Source organism: Asterias rubens, unplaced genomic scaffold (assembly GCF_902459465.1).
Source record: "Asterias rubens unplaced genomic scaffold, eAstRub1.3, whole genome shotgun sequence".
Classification (NCBI taxonomy): domain Eukaryota; kingdom Metazoa; phylum Echinodermata; class Asteroidea; order Forcipulatida; family Asteriidae; genus Asterias; species Asterias rubens.
The window spans coordinates 205528-228916 of record NW_022985704.1 but is presented as its reverse complement, the minus strand read 5'-3'; the positions used below and the strand labels follow the sequence as shown (position 1 = coordinate 228916).

The window sequence follows — 23389 nt, the reverse complement described above, 5'->3', positions numbered from 1 at the left end:
GCATGATGTTCGTACTCTGTAACTTCACTGTTCAGTGTACAATGCTAAAACCACAAGCCAAAGACCCGAGGTAATGGATACCTTTCTGGGAAAGAGAAGAGGGGTAGGGCGTTAACCTTCAAATCCTGAGGTCATCTCACTACAGGCATTTAAGGGTTTTTGATACCTTTTGTATATCAAGTGTTTGGCCATGACGTTAATCCTTACTCACTGTGAATGAAGATGTATGTAATATAAGTTACCTGTGTAGGAAAAAAAAGTGAAAGTTACTGAGCAATGTTTTCAGGAGAGTCGTGTAAATCCGTTGTACATGTGGCCTTCGTGCCCCTTCAAAAGTTTCTTACAGCCTTCTAGATTTTGTAATGGAAGAGTCTTTTGCAAAATGGAAAAGACCTTGCCCTTTTCAAAGGTGAAATACCAGGCCTGTGTTCCTAGATATTTCCAAAGACAAATGGGATCATTATTATCTTAGTGCTGTTAAAAAACAAAACTTAAGATGCTTAACTGTGAAGACAAATTTCATTTTGATACTGTGTCTTCAACTGGTCTAACATTCTAGTAACAGTTTTGAGAAAGAAGCCTTCTAAGTCTTTTCAACATAAACCTTAAAATTCAAGCTCCGCCCACACACACAACAGGATTAATGGTAAAAGGAAAAAAGGCATTTCCCAACACACTTCGAAATTAAACAAAATTTATTGAAATTACCTCACCATACAACGTGTACATCCTTGACAAATTGATTTGTCATTTATTTTCACTGTTCATGTGGTTTTTTCAATCCATGAGGGAGAAATTATTTTTATGCAAAACAGAAAACTGCCGCAGGCAAGCTGACCTCAAAACATGCCAAATATTATGCGGAAGCTCCCTGCTGGTTTTACAACAACATGGTAGGCCTATAGAGTATGACATTTACATAGTGTAGTGTACATGATGCAATAGGATAATATTGAAAGATGTTTTAAATTAAAGGCAGTGGACACTATTGGTAATCTACTCAAAATAATTATTAGCATAAAGCCTTACTTGGTAATGAGTAATGGGGAGTTGTTGATAGTATAAAACATTGTGAGAAAGGGCTCCCTCTGAAGTAACATAGTTTTCCAAGAATTTGATTTTGAGACCTCAGATTTAGAATTCGAGGTCTCGAAATCAAGCATGAAAGCGTACAACTTTGTGTGACAAGGGTGTTTTTCTTTAATTAATATCTCGCAACTTTGATGACCAATTGAACTCAAATTTTCACAGGTTAGTCATTTTTATGCATACATTGTTGAGATACAGCAAGTGAGAAGATTGGTCTTTGACAATTACCAATAGTGTCCAGTGTCTTTAATACTCTACCGAAAGCTGTTCAGTAAGGTTTTGTTCTCATAAATTTTATAAGTGATCACCAAACGTATCCTATCCTTTAAGATTTTTAGGAAGATACGTGTATGATGTATGAATGTAGCAAACTTTTCCTGGCGGTCCGTATGTCCATCTGTCATGTGTGTGTGGAGAGGAGGAGTGTTCTGTTTACAGCGCTATAAGCCATCTATATTAAATAATCAATTTCCAGAAGTAAAACATATGGAACATTAAAGATGTAGTGTCAGCATTTACAAGCCTGATACGTCACAGCCGCAACAAAGGCAATTGCCTCCATGTCCCCTTGTCATTGCCTCGGTGCCCTCGAAAAGGTCCAGTAATTTTTTTTCCCTCATAGGGTGTCCTTTACCCAGGAGGAAATGCCTTGGCGCCCTTGCCCTTTCTAAAAACGAAGCATTTCAGCCAGCATTTAAAACTTCGGTTCCATACACATGCTGTACCTTGGCCCAATTTCATTAAAGCTGTTTACCAGTAAGCAAATTTTGTTTGCCTGTAAGCAAATTTTGTTTGCTTACTGTGGCAGAAAAACATGCATCTGAATGACCTTGACTTCATGAAGGCGAAAATGTAATTCATTTTTTAAGTGACCCAGACAATTTGACAGCATTTTATGTATCATGATTATGTTTGAGCTTTGATCATTGGTTGAGCGTTTTTTTGGTGTGTGTTTGGTTGAACCACCATGGTGACGCGGTTGTTCCGACCATGAAGTATTTCAAACCATGGGAACGTGCGCATTTTGTGCAGTGTATTCCTAGTGGTAAGTTTTCTTCCCATAATTGAGTACATTATGTCCCGAGCTGTGTCCCTGTGTCCCTGATTCCCTCATTAGGGCCGTTTCTCTCTAGTAATGTGGTCTACTAATTGAATACATAGAATGATGGGATAGCAGTATTCACATCCAATACATGGATACATCATTAGGCCCCGCAAAAATAAAAACTTGTTATCGTCCCCATTTGCTTCCTTTTTTAATAGGCCGCCTTCCCCCCTTTTTTTCTTTTTCTAAATTATTTTTATATAAAGGATCAACTTCAATTTTCATTGAAACAAAAAATACAGAAAAAGACACAGACAAATATTGTTTAAAAGAAACTGGTTACCAACCCAAATTGCTTAAAATTTACGTCATTGTGACCGGTGCTCATCATCATGTGGAGCGCCATCTAGAAGCTCGAGCCTGCCCAGTGATTTTTCTCCAGATGTTCCGGTCCAGCATGCCTCACCCGTTTAAAGCGTAGCGTAGAAATTTGCAAAGCGTTATTTTGCGGCTTAACAGCTTTATGAAACTGGGCCATGGTCTGCTGCCACCTACACGCAAGAAGTCCCCCATGCTACATGTACATTGACAAAAACATTTGCAGCTGCCAGGAAATAACAATTTAATAAATGAACCATCTGAAAATAGCAACAAATCTGTCGTTAGCTAAGAAGAAGCGCCACAGCGTATAGTTTTACAAAATACTGAAAATGTTAAAAATAAATATTAACAAACTCTGTAAATAGCATCAAATCTATCATTATGTACGGCAAGAAATTTCACAGTGTTAGCCTCTATCCTGTTTTAAAAATAATCTGTTGTTTTTCCCCTTGCTCTTTTTTCTCTTTTGGGAATGTTAAAAATATATGATTTTTTTTATTATAGAAAAGTGGCTGAAAATTACTTGTATGGCTTGGCTTCGTTGGCGGTTGTTTCATTCTTATTCAAACAACAAGTAATAAAGTCTTAGTTTAATTGAATTGAAAATTGTGTTTATTGCTGGTTGCAAACTGCCTACCAACTAATGGTATAGGCCCCTACATGTAAATGCAAACAATAAAATAAGTGACTCTGCTAAGTTCAAAGCTTCGGGTCACTAACTATTTTGTGAATTGAAATGAATTGGGATTGTTAGGGTTTAACCATTTTGTACATGTAGTTTTTATTTTGTCTACATAGTACATGTAGAAGACATCCAGATTTATACTCTATGAGAGTTGTACTTGTAAGCTAATCCTCCAATCAGATTTGCAGAAATGGAATGGTGATATAAACCTACATAATGATATTGCACGGCTAATATCACTACCTGCGTCTTGTGTGTTCTATGTTGCGCGTCAAGTTTGCTTCGGCCTCGTTGGCTATGGGACGCAGAAGCGCTATATTTGTCCGTATTCCACTCATGATTGTGTGATAACTTATAGTATTAAAGGCAGTGGTTACTATTGGTAATTACTCAAAATAATTATTAGCATAAAACCTTACTTGGTGACGAGTAATTGGGAGAGGTTGATTGTATAAAACATTGTGAGAAATGACTCCCTCTGAAGTGCCATTATTATTCGAGAAAGAAGTAATTTTCCACAAATTTGATTTTGAGACCTCAGATTTAGAATTTGAGGTCTCGAAATCAACCATCTAAACGCACACAAATTCATGTAACAATTGAGGGGTGTTTTTTCTTTAATTTTGTCTCGCAACTTATTAAGCTCAAATTTGAACAGGTTTTTCATTTTATGCACATGTTGAGCTACACCAAACGAGAAGACTGGTCTTAATTATCAATAGTGTCCAGTGTCTTTAAGTAAATGTATGCCATGAAGTCTGTCTGTCTGAAATACTCATCTTATAAAAATACCTACATGTACATGGTCTGTACAAAAGTAATCAGATCGCAGAGAAAGTTTGATGAACTGACATTTAGAGAGCACACAACGATGAATCAGTGATCTTTCATGAAGTACTGGCATAAAAGAACCCTTAAAGGAACTGGATACTATTGGTAATTACTCAAAATAATTATTAGCATAAAACCTTACTTGGTAACGAGTAATGCGGAGAGGTTGATAGTGTAAGCCATTGTGAAAAACGGCTCCCTCTGAAGTAATGTACATTGTAGTTTTCGAGAAAGAAGTAATTTTCTACGATTTTGATTTTGAGACCTCAAATTTAGAATTTGAGGTCTCGAAATCAAGCATCTGAAAGCACACAATTTCCTGTGACAAGGGTATTTTTTGTTTCATTAATATCTCGCAACTTCGACGACCGATTGAGCTCAAATTTTTACAAATTCGTTATTTTATGCATCTGTTGAGATACACCGAGTGAGAAGACTGGTCTTTGACAATTATTAATAGTGTCCAGTGTCTTTAAGACTGGTGAGAAGACTGGTCTTTGACAATTATTAATAGTGTCCAGTGTCTTTAAGTTTTCAACATCATTTGAGAAGCAGATTCGTGTGTCTTCTAACCAGGATTTGAATTGGCCTTTGTTGGAAACAAATTTGTTGAAAATTAATATTATGTTAAGCAAATATTTTTGTTTTGTTTTTCAATAAGTGTCATTCAAAGTAATTCACCTTCGAAATGAAAAGAAAAAAAAGGAACAGTTAAAGAATTACAAGCATCCAAAAACAGCAATATGATTCGACTCTCCTATAACAAAATCCTAAGTGATTAAACCCAGGGTAAAATGATTTCCTTATTTCTTATTTTTTTTCAAATTCATTTTAATAAATAATAACTCTGCTTATTAAATTTTATTGTGCAATGACATTATTTTTTTACGTACAGTGCAGTAAAAATTCACCACAAATACAACTGCAACCTTTGCTCATCATAATAGATTCCAAATAATATTTTATCTCAACTTGATCAAGAACATGTGTCAAACACATTGCAGAGTTAGGAATAAGCATATTACAGCCCCTGTCCATTGAGTCAGGGTATAATTCCTGCACTACTGCACACTCACGCATGCTCGCTCGCTCACTCGCGGTCAGTTTGCTCGCGGTGTACGTACGCCGCGGCAGAGATAAACCCGTACATGTGGAACATTTCTTTTAATGGAGTGTGTGGGCTTGCATACAGCATTGAGAAAAGAAAAATGCACAGCGCTCTGGAAATTCTCCACACAACAGCTCTACAACGTCAGTGCACAGTCATAGGTACGACACACACACAAACAGAGCCAGCTCTGTCTGGACTGTATATATTGCATTACAAAGGTCACGGTCAGGTCAGCTTTGTGTCTATTTACATGGGGGCCTCGCTGCTTTGCCTGCCTGCGTGCGCTCAACCTAACGGTAGCCATTTTGTCTGTCGTCGTATTTGGGTTCATTCAGAGGGAGTGTTTTTGTTCGCAGAGTGCGTGGGCTTGTTTGGGTATTCCACTTGGCTAGTATTTGGCGATTGTTTTTTATGGTGTATTCGAAACAGGTGTGTGGGGTTTAAATATTGGGATATGATTAAGAGAGTGGAAAGCAATTAATGTAGAAAATTCTTCATGTTTAGTTGCTGGGAACGATTTCATCCAGCACTTTATTTAATTGAACAAGTTTTGTGCAGCCAGAATGGTAATAATGAGTACATGTAGCAAATGACGACTTTTGAAAATTGTACTGACACATTTTGCTCTGCTATACAAGGGAAAGGGGCATCTGTAAATTTATTTTTGCGGTGCTTAAATATGATATGAAAAATAATAATTTTCTGGAAACGGTTTTTCATTTCTTTTATGAGCATGTCCATCGGGCACCCAGTTGAGAATAATAAACTAAAATAAAAGTATTTTTTATTTTAATAATAATAAAAAGAGTAATCTAATCAATTTATATAGTGCTTTTTACAAATTTTATACAAAGTGCTTTAGAAAACAGCAAAAAGAGAAGTACAAAACTACACATAAAACAATCAATAACAAATTTTACTACTCAACAATTTTCATAAGATGCAGGCATTCATATATGAAGAAACAGAACAAAATAAAATAATAGCAATTCATACCAAGCAATAAATCAAATGTTTTGCTCCTGAGGATGATCATAAATTTACATGCTGAGTTAATTCCAGCTGGAAAATTATCCGTTATGCCTTGAATCTTATTAAATTGTGGTGTTTAAAGGCAGTGGACACTATTGGTAATTACTCAAAATAATTATCAGCATAAAACCTCACTTGGTAACGAGTAATGGGAAGAGGTTGATAGTATAAAACAATGTGAGTAACAGCTCCCTCTGAAGTGGCATAGTTCTCGAGAAAGAAGGATTTTTCCACAAATTTGATTTTGAGACCTCAAATTTAGAATTTGAGGTCTTGAAATCAAGCATCAGAAAGCAGACAACTACGTGTGACAAGGGTGTTTTTTTCTTTCATAGTTATCATGCAACTCCGACGACCAATCTAGGCTAAAATTTTCACAGGTTTGTTATTTTATGCATATGTTGAGAAGTGAGAAGGCTAGTCTTTGACAATTACCAATAGTGTCCACTGTCTTTAAGAGATTGAGAACTGAGCAAAACAACATTCTAAATAAAGGGTTTCAGGGCATTTTCACAAGTTCATTGTACATGTAGGGTAATTAAAGGGCACCCAGGCTTGTAGTCAATCACCTTTGTTGTATTGCCTCTGTGAAATAAAGGCTTGTCAACATTTTAGTTCTCGAGAAAGAAGGATTTTTCCACAAATTTGATTTTGAGACCTCAAATTTAGAATTTGAGGTCTTGAAATCAAGCATCAGAAAGCAGACAACTACGTGTGACAAGGGTGTTTTTTTCTTTCATAGTTATCATGCAACTCCGACGACCAATCTAGGCTAAAATTTTCACAGGTTTGTTATTTTATGCATATGTTGAGAAGTGAGAAGGCTAGTCTTTGACAATTACCAATAGTGTCCACTGTCTTTAAGAGATTGAGAACTGAGCAAAACAACATTCTAAATAAAGGGTTTCAGGGCATTTTCACAAGTTCATTGTACATGTAGGGTAATTAAAGGGCACCCAGGCTTGTAGTCAATCACCTTTGTTGTATTGCCTCTGTGAAATAAAGGCTTGTCAACATTTTAGGCCTGGAATTTCATTTTTGAGAGCAAGGCCTATTTGCAAAGGGCACTTTCTTTTTGGAAATCTTAATAAGGAAACTAACATACTGTACATACATTTGTACATACATGTAGGGGCACCTGGGCAACCTTGGCCTCCGTATTTTCACAATTTGATTATTCACACAATTTTCTTGTCAATAGTGAGACACCATAACTTCAAGAGCTTCTTCCATTTTTTTATCTTCAAAGATAATTTTCTTACACTGGTTCCATTTGATTGGAATTGTCTTCCTGTGCATATTCGCCAGGCTGGTTCTTTATACTGTTTCAAAGTCTCTGTTCAAAACTCAATTGTTTGAAGCTGCTTATTTGTAATCTGCTAACTTGTTTTGTTTCTTTCACTTATTGTACATGCTTAGAGGCTTTTGTATTAGGGGCTTTACAAATGTCTTTGTTATTATCATTATTGGCGTCTCTTGTGCTATCAAAAGTTCCTTTCACATGCAAGCGCAGTTTGTTGCCTTCAATCAAATTGCCTGGAAAATCAGCCTCTTGAGGCAAGGTTTTTGTTGTCCGAATATTTTTTGTACATGGTCACTCCAAAAAGGCAAGGCCATACTTAGTCTTTCTATTTAAGATTTTGTGTCCAGAGAATTCTCCAAGGGTTCTTCCAGAAAAGACAGCTGCGAAATGCAGTGAATATTTTATAAAGACCCCTGTAGTGGCCGATTGTTAAACATTTCATGTGACTTTGATATCTTTGTTGAGTCGCTCGTTTTCATTGTAACATCACTTCCTTTTTGCCTTGCAACAAATTTCAAAATAGACTTCAAAAGAAGAAATACTTTTGTGCAGTTCTTCATTTCAAGCAACACAAGGAGGGCTATAAGCCGCTTTCCTTAAATTATTGAGGTGATCTCTTTGCACCCCCTTAGAACTAAACTTCATAGCTTTAGTCACAAAAACAAGAGAGAGTCAGAAAAAAGCAAGGGTAGGATTTCCCCTCCGTTCTCCCTATAGAATTGTTTACATCCATGCTACAGTTTAGCAAGGGACCCTTGCTAAATGTATACTGCGCTTGTGTGAAAGGCCTTTTTAGTCAGAGATTCCAGGATATGTTTTCTTATAAAAAAACCTTGATAGGAAGAAACAAGCGAGGGTAGGATTTCCCCTCAGTCCCTGCAGAATTCAGTAAAAACACCTTTCTTATAATTTTAGTGATGCCACATGTTGCATCGCTCGCAGTTTAGTTTTGTCACCCCCCCCCCCTCAAAAAAAAGGGAAATGTGTGGTTAGCCCTGGGATCCCTGGATGGCTGGTGCCCTGCAAGAGTAGAGGGAGAGTCATACAGACTAGGGGTCATCTGTAGGGCAGTTCCAGTACACTTCCTGTGTGGAAATAACCGGTGCCCCATCATTACACTCCCTCTGAGGGTTTTGAGGTTCTGTTTGGGCTGGTGCTGCATAGTAGCTGCGGTGGTGTGTACAGTACACCTGCTGTGTGGTAGGCCCCACACTGTAATTAGGCCTGCAAATTCCACATGAAATAATGTTTAAACGCACGTAATGCTCTAAAAAATGTCTCAAGGTTGGTCATCAGACATGTTGTCAAAACATTTTGATGCTTCATTTTTATTGCCCTGCGGGAAAACTTTTTTTTAAGGGGGGGGGGTTGGGGAGAGGGGTTATTTGCGAAGGTCAGGGACTTGTCAGACGGATGCTTGGAAGTGTTTAACAGAGTAAGGTTGGGTGCTGTGGAGTGGGGTGGGGGTTATTTCCTGTGTATTCTGTTAGGAAGTCAAAAGGGGAAAGGTTAGTGTACAGTGCATGTAAACATTCTCACATTCATGTAGTGTGAGTATTATTTGGTTGCACATGAGCGTAATATTCATGTGTGTAAAATACAGGCCTTAAAATAACCCACGGCACCCACAGCAATTGCTGTGGTGCACTGTTCTTTTGCTGCGGTGCCCTTGCAAAGTTCGCCAAGCAGGCATAATTCTTCTACTTTAGTGTGTTTTGTGTGCCTTTGGAAAAAATAATACAAATTGTGGTTTAATAGCCTGAAATGTCTATAAGAGCCTACACCATGCATGTAGGTAAGCCCTTGTACAAATTTTAAATGTATCCCTATTTGTTTTCCCAAGAACTAAAATATCATGTACAATATCATATCTGATCCAGCTGCCACCAGTATGATATGTGATACAGTATATTTATGTGATGTTTTTTTTATCTTGTTGACTTTTCAGATTCGATAAACTCCATTACGTCCATCCAGTCGCCCACCAGTACGATGGGCTCACCCCCGCCGATGTTGAACAATCGCAACATGGGCTCCCCTCCACTCATAACGTCCCCGTCGCTCGTACACGGCGGAATGATGCACCCACAAGCCATGCAGTCGCCGACCCTCAGCAGTATGGGATCGGTGTCATCGGTCTCGTCACAGGAGGACATCAAGCCCATGATCGGGCCCTCCGGTATCCCAACCCACCCCATGTCACAGTCCATGATGTCACATATTTCACTGTCACCGTCGTCACTGCTCAACCAAGGGGCGCATTCGCCGCTGGGCATGCCTGGGTCGTCAATGAATAAAGGAATTTGTGCTGTATGCGGAGACAGAGCATCCGGTAAGAAAGAATACAATGTGTCAATAGACCCCAAAAAATGCAAACAGCGCCCTTACTGAATGATAATTATAATTAGTTCATAATACAAGTTCTTATATAGCGCATTTCACAATTAACAACACAATTCTTTTTTCATTAGTGTTCTGGTCATTGGAACAATAACATTCCTTTTAAAATCTTTCTCAGCAGCTCCCTGGGGAATATGACAGCCTGAGCTACTGGCTTTTTCATACACAATTTCAACCTCTACCCTTGCAGGTGCACGTTTACTTTATACCTCTGGGTGAAGAGAAGCAATTGGAGTATTTTAATCTTGCTCAAGGACACAAGTGTCACGACCGGGATTCGAACCCACACTCTGCTGACTTAAAGCCATTGGACACTTTCGGTAAACAGTATTGTCCAAGGCCCACACTTCGTGTATCACAAATTATATAAAATAACAAACCTTGAAAATTTAGGCTCAATCGGTCATCGGAGTAGGGAGAAAATAATGGGAAAACCAACCCTTGTTTACACACGTTTCGCCGTGTCATGACATGTGTTTAAAATAAATCTGTAAATCTAGATATCGAGAATCGATATTGTTTTAATGTTTTCTCAAAAAGTAAAGCATTTTGTTGAATAATATTTCAGGAGAAGTCTTTCACCATTACCTTCTGTAAACCCTGTAAGTTATTTGTAAATCTGTGAACTTTTATTCGTTTTTCTGTTCCGAAAATGTCCAATGGCTTTAACCACCAGAACTTGAATTCCATGCTCTTAACTACTCGGCCATGACACCCTACAATAATAAACCAATATTATTATTATTATAATTATTAAACTCTTGATCCACTTTAATCCCCTTGATCATGTCGCATGCAGGTAAGCACTACGGAGTCTACAGCTGTGAGGGGTGTAAAGGGTTCTTCAAAAGAACCGTCAGGAAAGAACTGTCTTACTCCTGTCGAGATGACCGCAATTGTATCGTAGACAAACGCCAGAGAAATCGCTGCCAGTACTGCCGCTACCAGAAATGTATTGCCATGGGCATGAGGAGAGAAGGTAAGGAAGACAAAATGTGTTTATTTGTAGAACTATAGACCTCTTGAATGTGACGTCACACGCTTAAAAAGGCACCCTCACTGCGTCAAAGAAGCGCCCTCACTGGGGTTGGACGATAGCTGTGCTTTGTGCAAAAAAAAGTGCACCTGAACTGTAGCGTTGTCGTGTTATGCAAGGAGTCTATATTTGAAACCAGGGGTTCTCCCTAGCGTATCAAGCCGATGCACACAAAGTGCTTGCCGATTGCGCAAATTTTTGCCGATAAGCAAACAATATGGAGTAAAAATACTTTCCAACCGATCAAAATAAAACCATTTTGAATACTCCAGATTCCACAGTGCGGCTTTTAAAGCCAAGATAGACACCAAGTACAAAATTTTGCGAAAACATTGTTTCAATTCAGCGTTGCTTCGGCCAAACAAAACAAATTTGATCTAGAATGCGTGGAAAAAACCTGGGGAGAACCTTGATGCCAAATGTGATCAATTTTTGAAAGCACCCTTGCATGTCTCCAGTTACGGAGCTGACATGTAGAATAAGCTGAAAATCTGACGTCACACTTCGAGGCTTGTGAATAACACCAGATACCTGCCTTGGGCGCCTGGCAAGATCCTGTCAGACGAACCTTTGACCTTGCATCTATTTCACATGGAGAATCGCAGTTAGTTCACACATGTACATATATTACATTCAATAATACAAAATTACATGCATGTACATATACAACCATTATACAGGGTGCGACGACCGAAAGTGCAGCTGAAAGACATCACATTGGACCAATCAAAACACATATGAAAAGCTTTTGAATCAAATCACTAACATGTTTATCCAACGAAATCAATGTATCCATTGAAATCATTGGGTCTGTATGACCAGCCGTCGATTTCACCAAACTCTTTCTAACTTGGGATTAATTTTAGGACTTAGGACGACTTCAGTTCAGTATGCAAAGACGTACATGTAGGAAGCATTGAACCCATTCTAAGTTAGGAGATAGAATTAATCCCAGCGTTTTGTGGAATTGGCTGCAGTACCTGTCGTTATAAAGATAGGAGATCAGTCTAGGTCCCGAGGAGCTTTTCAGAAGATCTTCACTGATCTTCTCACTTCTTACCACTTGGGCATCTTCAGTTCCGAATCCAAAGACGTAGGACGCATTGAACCCATTCCAAGTTAGGGTGGGTTACTCGCCCTAACTCGAGATAGGATTAATCCCAGCGTTTTGTGAAATCGGCTGCAGTACCTGTCTTTATCCTTGCAAAGCGGATAAAGACAGATGACCTAGGTCTAGGTCCCGAGGATCTTTTCAGAAGATCTTCACTGATCTTCTCATTTCTCATTTTCTACCAATCGCCACCTGGGCCTACTTTCATGGCGCTGCTTACCACCGAATTCTGCTCTTACAATAACCATTTTCGGCTTACTGTGCAAGCGCTAAATATATCTGCGCTAGCTGTGTAAGCGAAGAATGCCTAGTAACGAGGAGTACTCTTGCGTACAAGCAAAAATTCAATGCTAGCCTGTGAAATGTTTTTGACGTAAGTGTGAAATTCCCTGCTTTTGTGAGAGCCGATGGTAAGCAGAGGTTTGAGTTCATGGGCCCAGCTTTGTTTAGGGTCTTGTATGCACATTTATGTCTCTTTGAAGTCAGTATTTTTTCCATGGAGCAAAAATTTGCTTAGCATGAAATTTCTTCCTTGATAACCCAGGTCAAAATTCCAGTTGAACCTAGTTAACTGGGGTCAACTGGTTCAACTGGATAGTGACCAAACTCGTCCAGTTTCCATATTAACCAACTGGTTTGGACTAGGTTTAACTGTGTTCAACTAGGTTGGAATTATAAACCAGTTGGTTTCTGTCCATTTTCCATATTAAACCAACTGGTTTTAACTGTGTTTAACTAGTTTTTCAACTGGTTTCAACTAGTTCCAGTTAAACCCAGTTTAACTAGGTTCAACTGGAATTTTGACCTGGGAAAAACAGGATTACCAACCAAATTTCTATTTGTTGCATATTGCTTGTTAATGGTATTCAGCTGTTGTTTGTTATCCTGAAAATCACACCAAAATTTGGTTGGTAATCCTGTTTTTGTCAAAGGAGTAACTTCATGCTAAGCAAATTTTTGTGCTTACATGTTTTATTTGGCCCAGGTATCTTCAAAGTTCACACAAGTCCTTTTTAACCTTGGGGTCATTTCAATTGTCACCCCTTTGTTTGGTAGCTAGTACCAGGGACCGGGTAATAGTCTACGAGGCATTGCGTATTGTGTTTGAAGATAAAATGAGGAACTCGTAGCCTTGACTGTCTTTGTATGGCTTCAGACTGACCCAGCTGATAAGCAGCTTTTCTTGTAAGACGGCACATTCGCTGGATAAGAAGTACATTTAAGCCAGCTTAAGGTTCTGAAGACGTCTAAAGTTACAGAACGAATTCGCTGATTTTGGGACTGTACTAATTTGAGCTCACATTCAACATGAATGTTGAGGTTGCTTGGACTTTGCATTGAGTCATCCTGTGAAAACATTTGAAAATTTTGACTCAATTGGTCATCGAGGTTGCATGAGAATAATAAAAGGAAAATTTATGTGCGTTCATATGCCTTAAATATTTGAGTGAGAAATAACCTCTCTCTAAAAACCTATGTTCCTTCAGAGGGTGTCTTTTCTCACAACAATTATTTTGAGTAATTACCAAAAGTGTCTCTAGAGTGCCTTTAAAGGGAAGGTACACGTTTGGTAATTGTCAAAGACCAGTGTCCTCACTTGGTGTATCCCATCATAAGCATAAAATAACAAGCTTGTGAAATTGACCTCAGTTGGTCATCGGAGTTGCGAGAAAATGATGAAAGAAAAAACATCCTTGTTGGACGAATTTGTGTGCTTTCAGATAGGAATAAAACACTTCAAGCTAGAAGTCTTTTATTATTTTAGTGGGAAATTACCTCTTTCTCAAAAACTACGTTACTTCAGAGTGAGTCGTTTCTCACAATGTTTGATACTATCAACAGCTCCCCAATGCTCGTAAACAAGTCAGTTTTTAAGTTAATATTTGTTTTGAGTAATTACCAAACGTGTACCTTCCCTTTAAAGGATTCAACACTACGAGAAACCACCACCCCAACCTGATATTTGTCTTTTGAGATTAACTGGAATAAAAACGTGACGATTTCAGTATATAAAAAAATGACACATCCACAAAGTGATTCTACTCATTACGCCCACACTATCTAGTTACACCAGCTCACACTGTTGCAGTTCTATTTTTATGGCCCACTGCCCCCGTTTTTATGAATTTCATTCATGTGGAGTTCCAAATCGAACATCTATTCATACCCGCAACTAGAAAAAAATTCCTATTTTTAGAGAACATTCAGGGAGGTAAACATGGATCGCCATGGTGGAAAGTGCGTTCAGAGTTAAACACATTGCTAGGGGTGAAGTAGGCTATTTTTAATTCTCGGGATTTTGAAATGTGATGCATGGGGTGTCATACTGCAAGAGCCTTCACGCACTATACCGCTGTGTACATTTTTTTTCAATGTCTGACGGTAAGATGCAGAGGTTTGTTCCGGCGTTGAGCTTCTATTAGTGCTCCCTAATTTCAGTGGCTGAAACTCTACCATCGGTTGTCAACAACGGGGTTTTCCAATGCCAATATTTGGCATCCCTGACCCCAATCCGTGCATGCACACTTGTGCAGCGTTTGTGTTAAAAGAAAAAAAAAATCCCCTGTTGATTTTGCATCTGTCAAAAATTGCAGTAGCCGTGTCGTGTGGTTTGGTGTTGAGTCATCACTACCAAGACTGCGCTGTCTCTGATTTTTTTTTTTTCGGGTAGTGAAGATTTAAAATATTTCAGTGAAAGGGATAAATATTCCTTCCTTTAGTTTGGATTGTTATTTAAATCTTTATGGGGGAACATTGCATGGGCGGGTGCATGCGTTAGAGACAAGCCAGTAATGTTTTTAAGACACTGGACACTATTGGTAATTACTCAAAATAAGTGTTAGGATATAAACTTACTAGGTAACAAGCAATGGAGAGCTGGCATCTTGGTCACGAGAAAATAGTGAAAAACAGATTACACATTGACATCTAATTTATTTTAAAAAAATGAATAAACGCTCACTGAGCGAATTTTTTTTTTCCATTTCTTATCAAATATGACATTTCAGACAGAAATATTTCAAGGGGTGATTTCTAGTTTTATTATCATAAGACCGTGTAAGCTTTATGTAAATCTTTGATCTTAAACAAGTTTGGTATTTAAAATGCACGTGTCCCATGGTCCACGTGTGATTATTTCACGTGTGATTATTTCACGTTTGATTATTTCACGTGTGCATCCTTCCTTCCTTCTTGACATAATTAGTAAAGTTCGTACATGAACAGTAGAAAAAAATTCCATTTCCAATCCGTCCTGCTAACCTCAAGCTACATTGTACACGTATTTAGCTGGAGTTGCATACCCATGCAGCCATGTGCATACATCCAGTACAACACATACATTGTAGCCTTGCCCTAAATTCCAGCTTTTTGTCGTATTGTGTATAGCTTTTGCTACAGGTACAACCTGTTTCCTCTGTTGCGTTTGAGGGTTTTCTTTTGCTGGCAGATTTGTATGCAATATGAAAGTTCTCTAGAAGGCACAGTCGGCGTGAATAAGGAGGTCAGATTGTCTCTAAACCTAAACCTACAGTTGTATTTTGTTCATTCATTGAGAAAATTCAACCCCTGGCTCGGGTATTTATTGCAACTTCAGAATTTAATTGTGATGATCAAAGAAAAAGGAGTTTTCAGATGAAAAAAAACTTGAACCTCAAATAAATCTTCTCCCAAAGAGTCACAGCAAAGTACGATTTGAACCATTGCAGCTGTGCAGAATGCAATCTTGTGGTTAGCTATTTGCAATAACACTAATAAATGTATGAGAAATCAGTCTTACAAGTCTCTTTTGCCAATTTAAAGGCACTGAACACTATTGGTAATTACTCAAACTAGTTGGTAGCATAAAAACTTACTCGGTATTAAATTGTACAAGCAATGGAACGCTGTTGATACTATAAAACATTGTGAGAAACAGTTCCCTCTGAAGTAAAAATTTTGCACATTTTGTACAACTTGAAAAATGCATATTGACTGCTCCGATCGGGGGAAATATTTATGCAAATTTTGTCGGTGATGCCAAGATAATCAGTACCCAGAGAGTCCGATGAAGTGCATAGTAGCTTACCATTCGCTGATCTAGATTACGGGGGTCCACGGTCCCTTTACACCGCAGCAAAACCCACTATGGAGAGATTGTCAATTTGTTATACTTGAACATTCATCAAGTATGTAAATGATGCGATAATGCAGTGTGTTTAACAAACTCTGAATACACAATGAGTGTAAAAGACATCTGTTCATTTGAAGGGGGTTGAACTTACGTGTTTATGGTCAGCTAGAATTGGTAATAAGGGTATTGGAAAGAGAAAAAAAAAAAACGTGCATAAAACGGTTCGGTACCGTTCACGTTCATTTTGCAAATGGCATAGTGGAGCATGAATAACAATATAAAAAACAAGTTCTTATAAATGCGCATTTTACAATAACAGTATCAACGCGCTTACATCATTGCCGTGGTCATTGCGACCAACTATTGCCTTTCAAAAACACATACAAATGTACAGTGTAGTGTGCATACATGTACGTACACAATGCACATGTGCAGCTACTGCTGTTTTTAAGCCTTGGTGCCGCTTTCAAAGTTGAACTTCCAGACCTGTACACCTATACTATACATACATGATACATGTATGTACATGCACATGTACACCGTAATAATAATTATAATAATAACGACTTGTAATGCGCACATGTTCAAGGCGCAGTAAAACCAAAAACAAAACCGGAACAAAAGTAGTTACGTAGGACATCTGATACTATGAGCAAAAAGACCATTTGAGAGTACATACATGTACATGTACATACATGTACATGTACATGTATGTACATACCGGGCTGTCCCATCTTGCTACACATTTAGTTATCGTTTGCTTCGGACTCTACTACTGTACAAATTATGCAGTGACCTACATAGAACGGATCATTACTAACTATTGTGCATGGATGTATGTCAGCTATTGATCGTCTTCAGTTACAGACTGTACATTCATTCAAGTCACACTCTCTTTAATTTGTTTACATTGTGTTGACAAATACATACTGTACAAACACAGTTTGTAAAGTGCCAGCACATGGATCTGTAGGTTGTAGGTTCAAGTCTTGCTCTAGTCAAGTTTTCTTTAAAGTTACAGACTGTATTCAATTCAAGTCATACTCTCTTTAAATGTTTTACGTTGTGTTGACAATTACATACTGTACTAACACATAGGGTTAGTTTGTAAAGTGCCAGCACATGGATCTGTAGGTTGTAGGTTTATGTCCCGCTTTAGTCAAGTTTCTTCTTTAAAGTTACAGACTATATTCAATTCAAGTCATACTCTCTTTAAATGTTTTACATTGTGTTGACAAATACATACAGTACAGACCTGGATTTGCCTCGAAAGTGCGTGGTTTTCCCTTTCCTTTGCGAACAACACGGTCGGCCATTTATGGGAGTCAAAAAGTTGAAACTATAAATGGCCGACTGTGTTATTCGTGTTATTACTATTTCAAACAAGTTATTTAATGACACTAACAACTGAAATATCTAACAACTTTGACAATTATTTTCTACATTTATCTGTATTATATTAACATTGACTCTTCTCTTCTGTAGAGTAGATTATCATGACACATCTTTGAAGGCGTTGTGTGGCAGCGACTCGGTCCTGTCACTCACACACAAGCCTGTAAAAGAACGCTCCATCAAGTCTGTATTTGAATGTTATACTCTATGCCTTATTTCTTGGAGCTGTGTGTCTTGCAGCTGTACAAGAGGAGCGACAGAGGAAAGAGAAGTGCCAGGGGGAGGGGGAAGTGGAGAGTACGAGCACGGTCAACAACGACATGCCGGTGGAGAAGGTGCTGGAAGCGGAACTTGCTGTGGAACCCAACACTGATACATACGTCGATACACCGGTAAGAAATGCACAGCCTGTAAGGAAGCACGAAAATGTGCTAAGCACAGAGAACAAAAATTGGCTTAGGAGAAACTGAAAAGCGACCAAATTACAATAAGTTTGCAAGGTTGTGGCTTGTGCCCGACTCTGTCTTTGCTCAATTTCATAGAGCTGCTTAAGCAGAAAATATCGCTTAAAAGAAATCTGCTAAGCAAAAACGAGCAGGATACCCGCCACAGACAGTACATGTGAGATGGTGTTTTGGTTGGTTACCCTGATTCTGGTAAGCAATAAATGTGTTATGCTTAGCTACTATTTGTGCTTTTAAAATCAGCACAGCTCTATGAAATTGTGCCCTGGGGGGAAAGAATTAATATCCCGTCGCTGAAAGTTTCTTGGAAATGGTTTTGAAATTTAATTATGAAGGGAGAACACGAGCCGTAAAGGGTTCTGCCGCTTATTGAATAATTTATTCAAAAGACCGTAGAAGTTATTGAGCTATTGCAAATGGTTATTGTCCATTTGATTGATGAAGAGATTATACTGTATGAAATACATGTAAAGGCAGATGTTTGTACAAAATTCATACGATTCTATTTGAATAATGCTGCATTTGAAGAAAGATTAATATAATATCTAATTGAATTGGTGACCGCAGTGTTCGTAAAATATACTTGACTAGTCATGGGGGCACATTGTCCTTGGATTTGGGTGCTTTGGGCCATAAAAGGCATATTTTGTTTTGACATGAATATGGATGGAAATATATATATTAAATTTACATACATGTACACATTGTCACGTATTGAGAGGCATTACTGTTAGTGTTAGCAACATTTCTCAGATTTGTTTGCTCTTGGGAAAAAATCAGACAAAGATGCTATGTCAGTTTTTTTGCCGATTTGACCCAAAAATACTGATTTAAAATTCAATAGGTATTTTGATGGGGGTCGAGAAAGTTACAATCTTTCGTTTGAGCCATTGTGCGAAAAAGTCTGCCAATATATCACGTGACCAATTCTTATGTGTTTTATAAGAAACGTTTAAAATTTTTGTCATGGTTCCTGACCATTAAAAGTAAAAGTTAAGTTTTTTTTTCATTAGAGTGGGTGATACTCTTTGAAATACCATTCACTCAAGAAAATCTATTTATTAATGTTTGGGGCCAAAAATCTGACATAGCATCTTTAAATAACCTGCAAAGTCTCTTAAAGCCTACACCATGTGTTCACTGTACATGTAGGTTAGCCCTTGTACTAAGTTAAATATTGCTACTTTTTTCCCCAATGGTCAAATATCATGCCTGTTAAAGATCAGATAGTTATGGGAATGGTTGTTGATTCTGAAGCTTTTGTTGTGTTTGAATCCTCAGCATGATCCAGTAACCAACATATGCCAGGCAGCAGACAAACAGCTCTTCACATTGGTAGAATGGGCCAAGAGAATTCCACACTTTACTGAACTACCTCTTGATGATCAGGTCACCCTTCTTAGAGCAGGTAAATTACTCCCCCTGACTTCTATAACCCAAAACATGTAAGCAGCTTTAACAGGCACCAGTCTATGGTGGAAGTAGCCCCACTTTGTCATAGGGCCTCTTGGAATCCACTGCTTTGGATTCCTGACTTCATAGTAATACTGATAGAACGTATTCATATCATAAGAAGGGACCATACTATATTTTCCTCCAGCATCCGTTTGGTACCATTGATTTGTATGAGGAGAAATCCAAGATGGCTGCTTCCTTAAATGAAGGTTTATAGTTTAGTCTCCCGTCTTCTTTTCAGGCTGGAATGAATTGCTGATTGCTGCATTCTCACATCGCTCCATCGCTGTCAAGGATGGTATCCTCTTGGCAACCGGTCTCCATGTACATCGGAACAGCGCCCACCATGCGGGGGTCGGAACCATCTTTGACAGAGTCTTGACGGAACTCGTTGCTAAGATGAGAGAGATGAAAATGGACAAGACAGAGCTTGGCTGCCTGAGAGCCATCGTTCTCTTTAACCCAGGTTGGTACTTATTGAAACCCAGGTTGGTACTTCTGTGCTTTACTGGTTGAATGACACACATGTAAGTGCAGACAACTGTGGTTAGCATCGCCCACGAAATTAGGCCTTGTTGAGTTGAAACAAGATTCTTGAGGCCAGATGTTAGAACGATCTACGGCGACCAGCTCAAAAATAAAAAGTAAAGACATTTCTGTCGGATCATTCTGTTCATTAAAGGATGGATTACTATGAAGAATGTTACCAGTTGTTTGGATGGGATGGGAATCAGATAGGCGTTTTTTTTAATTTTTTTTTTTAGATGGAGTGTAATTTGGGATAAACAAGGAGGTATTGGAGCGGCTTTTTAGTCTGCCTCTTCAATCAGAGGACAGTCTGGTCTTACATCTCACTCTCTTTCACCTGTAGACCTTTATCATAGTACAGCTTTCATATAAATTAACTACAGTAGTATAAATAAATAAATAGTAAACTTGTGGCTATAACCATGTGTTAAATCTCTTAAGCAAGCCAGTGTGGTTTCAAACAGTATACTCTGCTCATCTTCAGGAGAATAGAGTATACTGTTTGAAACGTCGAGACCTCACTGGCTGTCAAAGCAAACACTCACACAACAAAGATTAGTACATGGTAGTAGCCGCAAGGTTACTATTTTTTCGTTTAGAGTTTGGGCAAGGGCACCAAGGCATGTTTTGTTCTTGAAAGGACAAGGGTACCAAGGCGTGCTTTTCTTAGTAAAAGATCACCTCCTGTGGGAAATTGTAAATATTCTATTGGAATATTTCAAGGGACACCAAGGCAATGACCAGGGGCAAAAGTCTAAGAGGCAATGCAGTACAGAGGAAATTGACTCCATTGCCTCTGTGAAGTATCAGGCCTGATATGTTGTCATGGGGAAAGGGTTTTGTAGACAATAATGGTTGAATCAACAGAGTGCTTTTATACCAGTAGAGTGCTTTTATACCATTGGTTCAATAATCGCTTGACTCTTGATCGTCAACTGGGTTGGAGGGGACGGGGGCGTTGGGTTGGGCGAGGGTTGAAATTCTGCCACACTCATTCCGTCACATACTCACATCTTGTAGATTGTTTATAGGAGAGTCTGGGTACAATAGGAGTTGTCTTCCTTGCCGTGGCATTCCTGAGTACATGGATGTTAAAGGGACACGTTGCCTTGGACATGTTGGATCGGGCGAGTTGGGCTACGAAAAGCGTTTGAAACCCTTTGTTATAAAATGCATATGGTTAGAAAGATGTTTTAAAAGTAAAATATAGCGATCCACACAAATATGCCTCGTATTACATGGTTTTCCTTTTATGTCATGAACTAACACGGCACGCCATTTCGTGGAGTCATGTTTTTGACTCCTTAAAATTGTCGACTGTGTTAGTTTGTAAAGTAAGAGGAAATCCATGCAACTTTGAGGCATGTTTGTCTCGATCATTATATTCTACTTTTAAAACATCTTTCATACCAAATGGAATCATAACACGGTTTCAAACGATTTCCATGGACCAACTCGACCGATCCAAGGCAACGTGTCCCTTTAAAATCAGATGATGTTATTTGAGGTACCGAGTTGAATGACTATAACATGTGGGGGTCTGAAACACAAATCTGTTGAATGTTTTTATATGCAGCAGTGATGCTTTTGGACAGCACATAAATATGATGGTTGACATTAATTGCCGAGACATGTTGATCTAATTCCCGAATGGTTTATCAATTTATAAAGTCAAGGTATACATTATCTGCAAGCCAGGCTCCTAATAGATGGTACCCATGCCTGACATCCTTACAGACTGTTACGGGGGTAACCCTGTTTCAGCCCGAGGAGTAGGTGGCAGTGCCCCTGGTGACAGTTGCTCTGGGTCAATAGCACAAATCAAATAGCCCAAGACCTTGACGTGGCAGTCCGGCCTTGTTAGGCGATGCCTAACAATCTTGGTTAAACCATGAACAATGCCATCATTCATTACTTTTTCATTTTCTCAGATGCCAAGAACCTGAACTCAGTGCAGAAAGTGGAGGAGCTACGCGAGAAAGTGTACGCCTCCCTCGAGGAGTATTGCCGCATGCAGTACCCGGACGAACCCGGTCGCTTTGCGAAACTCCTCCTTCGTCTACCGGCTCTTCGCTCCATCGGACTCAAATGCCTGGAACATCTCTTCTTCTTCAAGCTGATCGGCGACACGCCCATTGACACATTTCTCATGGAGATGTTAGAGGCGCCTAGCAACAGCTGAGCCATTCGGCCAATCAGATTAGAGCTTTGTATCCATTCTCTGTTGTGATTTGTTCGTTTGTTTTTTGTTTGTCGTGGGAAATATTTGAATTATCCATAAAATGTAACTCGGTGGCTCACATGATGCAATTCTGCATACAATTTTGCAATAGAAGTAAAATAATATTTTGGTTTTTGTGTTCCAAGTTTTCATTGACATCGTCACATGAATCTGTGGTGCATGATCTCGCAGGATCCCGAAGAGCAAAGACAATTGACATTATTGGACCATCCACTATGGAATTATTGGATTATCCAATATGGCATCATCCAATATTTACCATCTATCCAATATTTAAGGTTTTTTTAATCTCAGTTGGTGAAGCAAATGGAATGTTGTATTTTTTTTTAACTGATTGGTGAAGCAAGCTGTTTCAGGTATGAAAGATTTTTCTTAATTGATATCACATCCTTGAACAATCAAATCTCTTAAAATCGAATTATTTTTTTCTCGCTTTTGGCTTTTCTCAGGAGTAAATTTTATTCTTGGATTTGAGCGATCCAATACCTCTTTTTAAACTTTCTAAAACTGATGTTTATTATTTCTGGCCCCAACTGTGAATTGTGTCAAAACCTTTGATTAAAGGATTTGGGTACTTTTTGTAACACAAAACACAATGTCCACAGATTTACATTAAACATACACCGTTTGAAGGTAATGCTATGAGAAAGCTTCCCTTAAAATATTAGTTGCTGAGGTGCTGTAGTTTTTGAGAAACGAGTAAAAAATGTCATGAAAATACATTTTGACATGCTAAAATAATTTTCGTCTCGTGATCACTGAGACGAAAATTATTTTCATGACATTGTTTTACTCATTTCTTAAAAACTACAGCACCTCAGCAAGTAATATTTTCAGGGAAGCTTTCTACCGTCATTATCTTCAAACTGTAGTCTAATGTAAATCTGTGGACATTTTTGTCCTACAACAAGCACCCATACCCTTTAATCACGAAATTGTCTTACCTCAATAGATAGCTCAGGTCGTGTCAGGAAGCAGTCAAGATAAAAACTAGGTCAGACAAAAATCACCAGTAAGTCTTACGGTTTCAAATGCAAATCTAAATGTTTTGATTTGAAATCGTAAAGTTTTCAAGATTAGTTTTGCTACATCACCAGCTCAATGAAAAGTTCCGACTCAAAAAATTTAATATGTATGCGGTCTAGTTAGTAAGACACTGCTCTAGCACTG

At 38.5% G+C, this 23389-nt stretch overlaps 1 protein-coding gene across 2 annotated transcripts in view; it reads left to right on the top strand.

Annotated features, from left to right (window-relative positions):
• LOC117305841 (retinoic acid receptor RXR-alpha-B-like) overlaps positions 1–22913 on the top strand; it is a 35701-nt gene extending 12788 nt beyond the window's left edge. The window contains exons 2-7 of one of the 2 annotated variants that reach the window (XM_033790716.1): positions 9426–9809; positions 10677–10856; positions 17771–17922; positions 19276–19402; positions 19691–19915; positions 21909–22913. In XM_033790716.1, the coding sequence (XP_033646607.1) occupies positions 9426–9809; positions 10677–10856; positions 17771–17922; positions 19276–19402; positions 19691–19915; positions 21909–22159 (1319 nt within the window). In that variant the 3' untranslated portion in view covers positions 22160–22913. Of the gene's footprint in view, positions 1–9425; positions 9810–10676; positions 10857–17755; positions 17923–19275; positions 19403–19690; positions 19916–21908 lie in introns of both variants that reach the window. The other variant, XM_033790715.1, reaches the window with a different exon arrangement.
• The last annotated feature ends 476 nt before the right edge of the window (positions 22914–23389 follow it).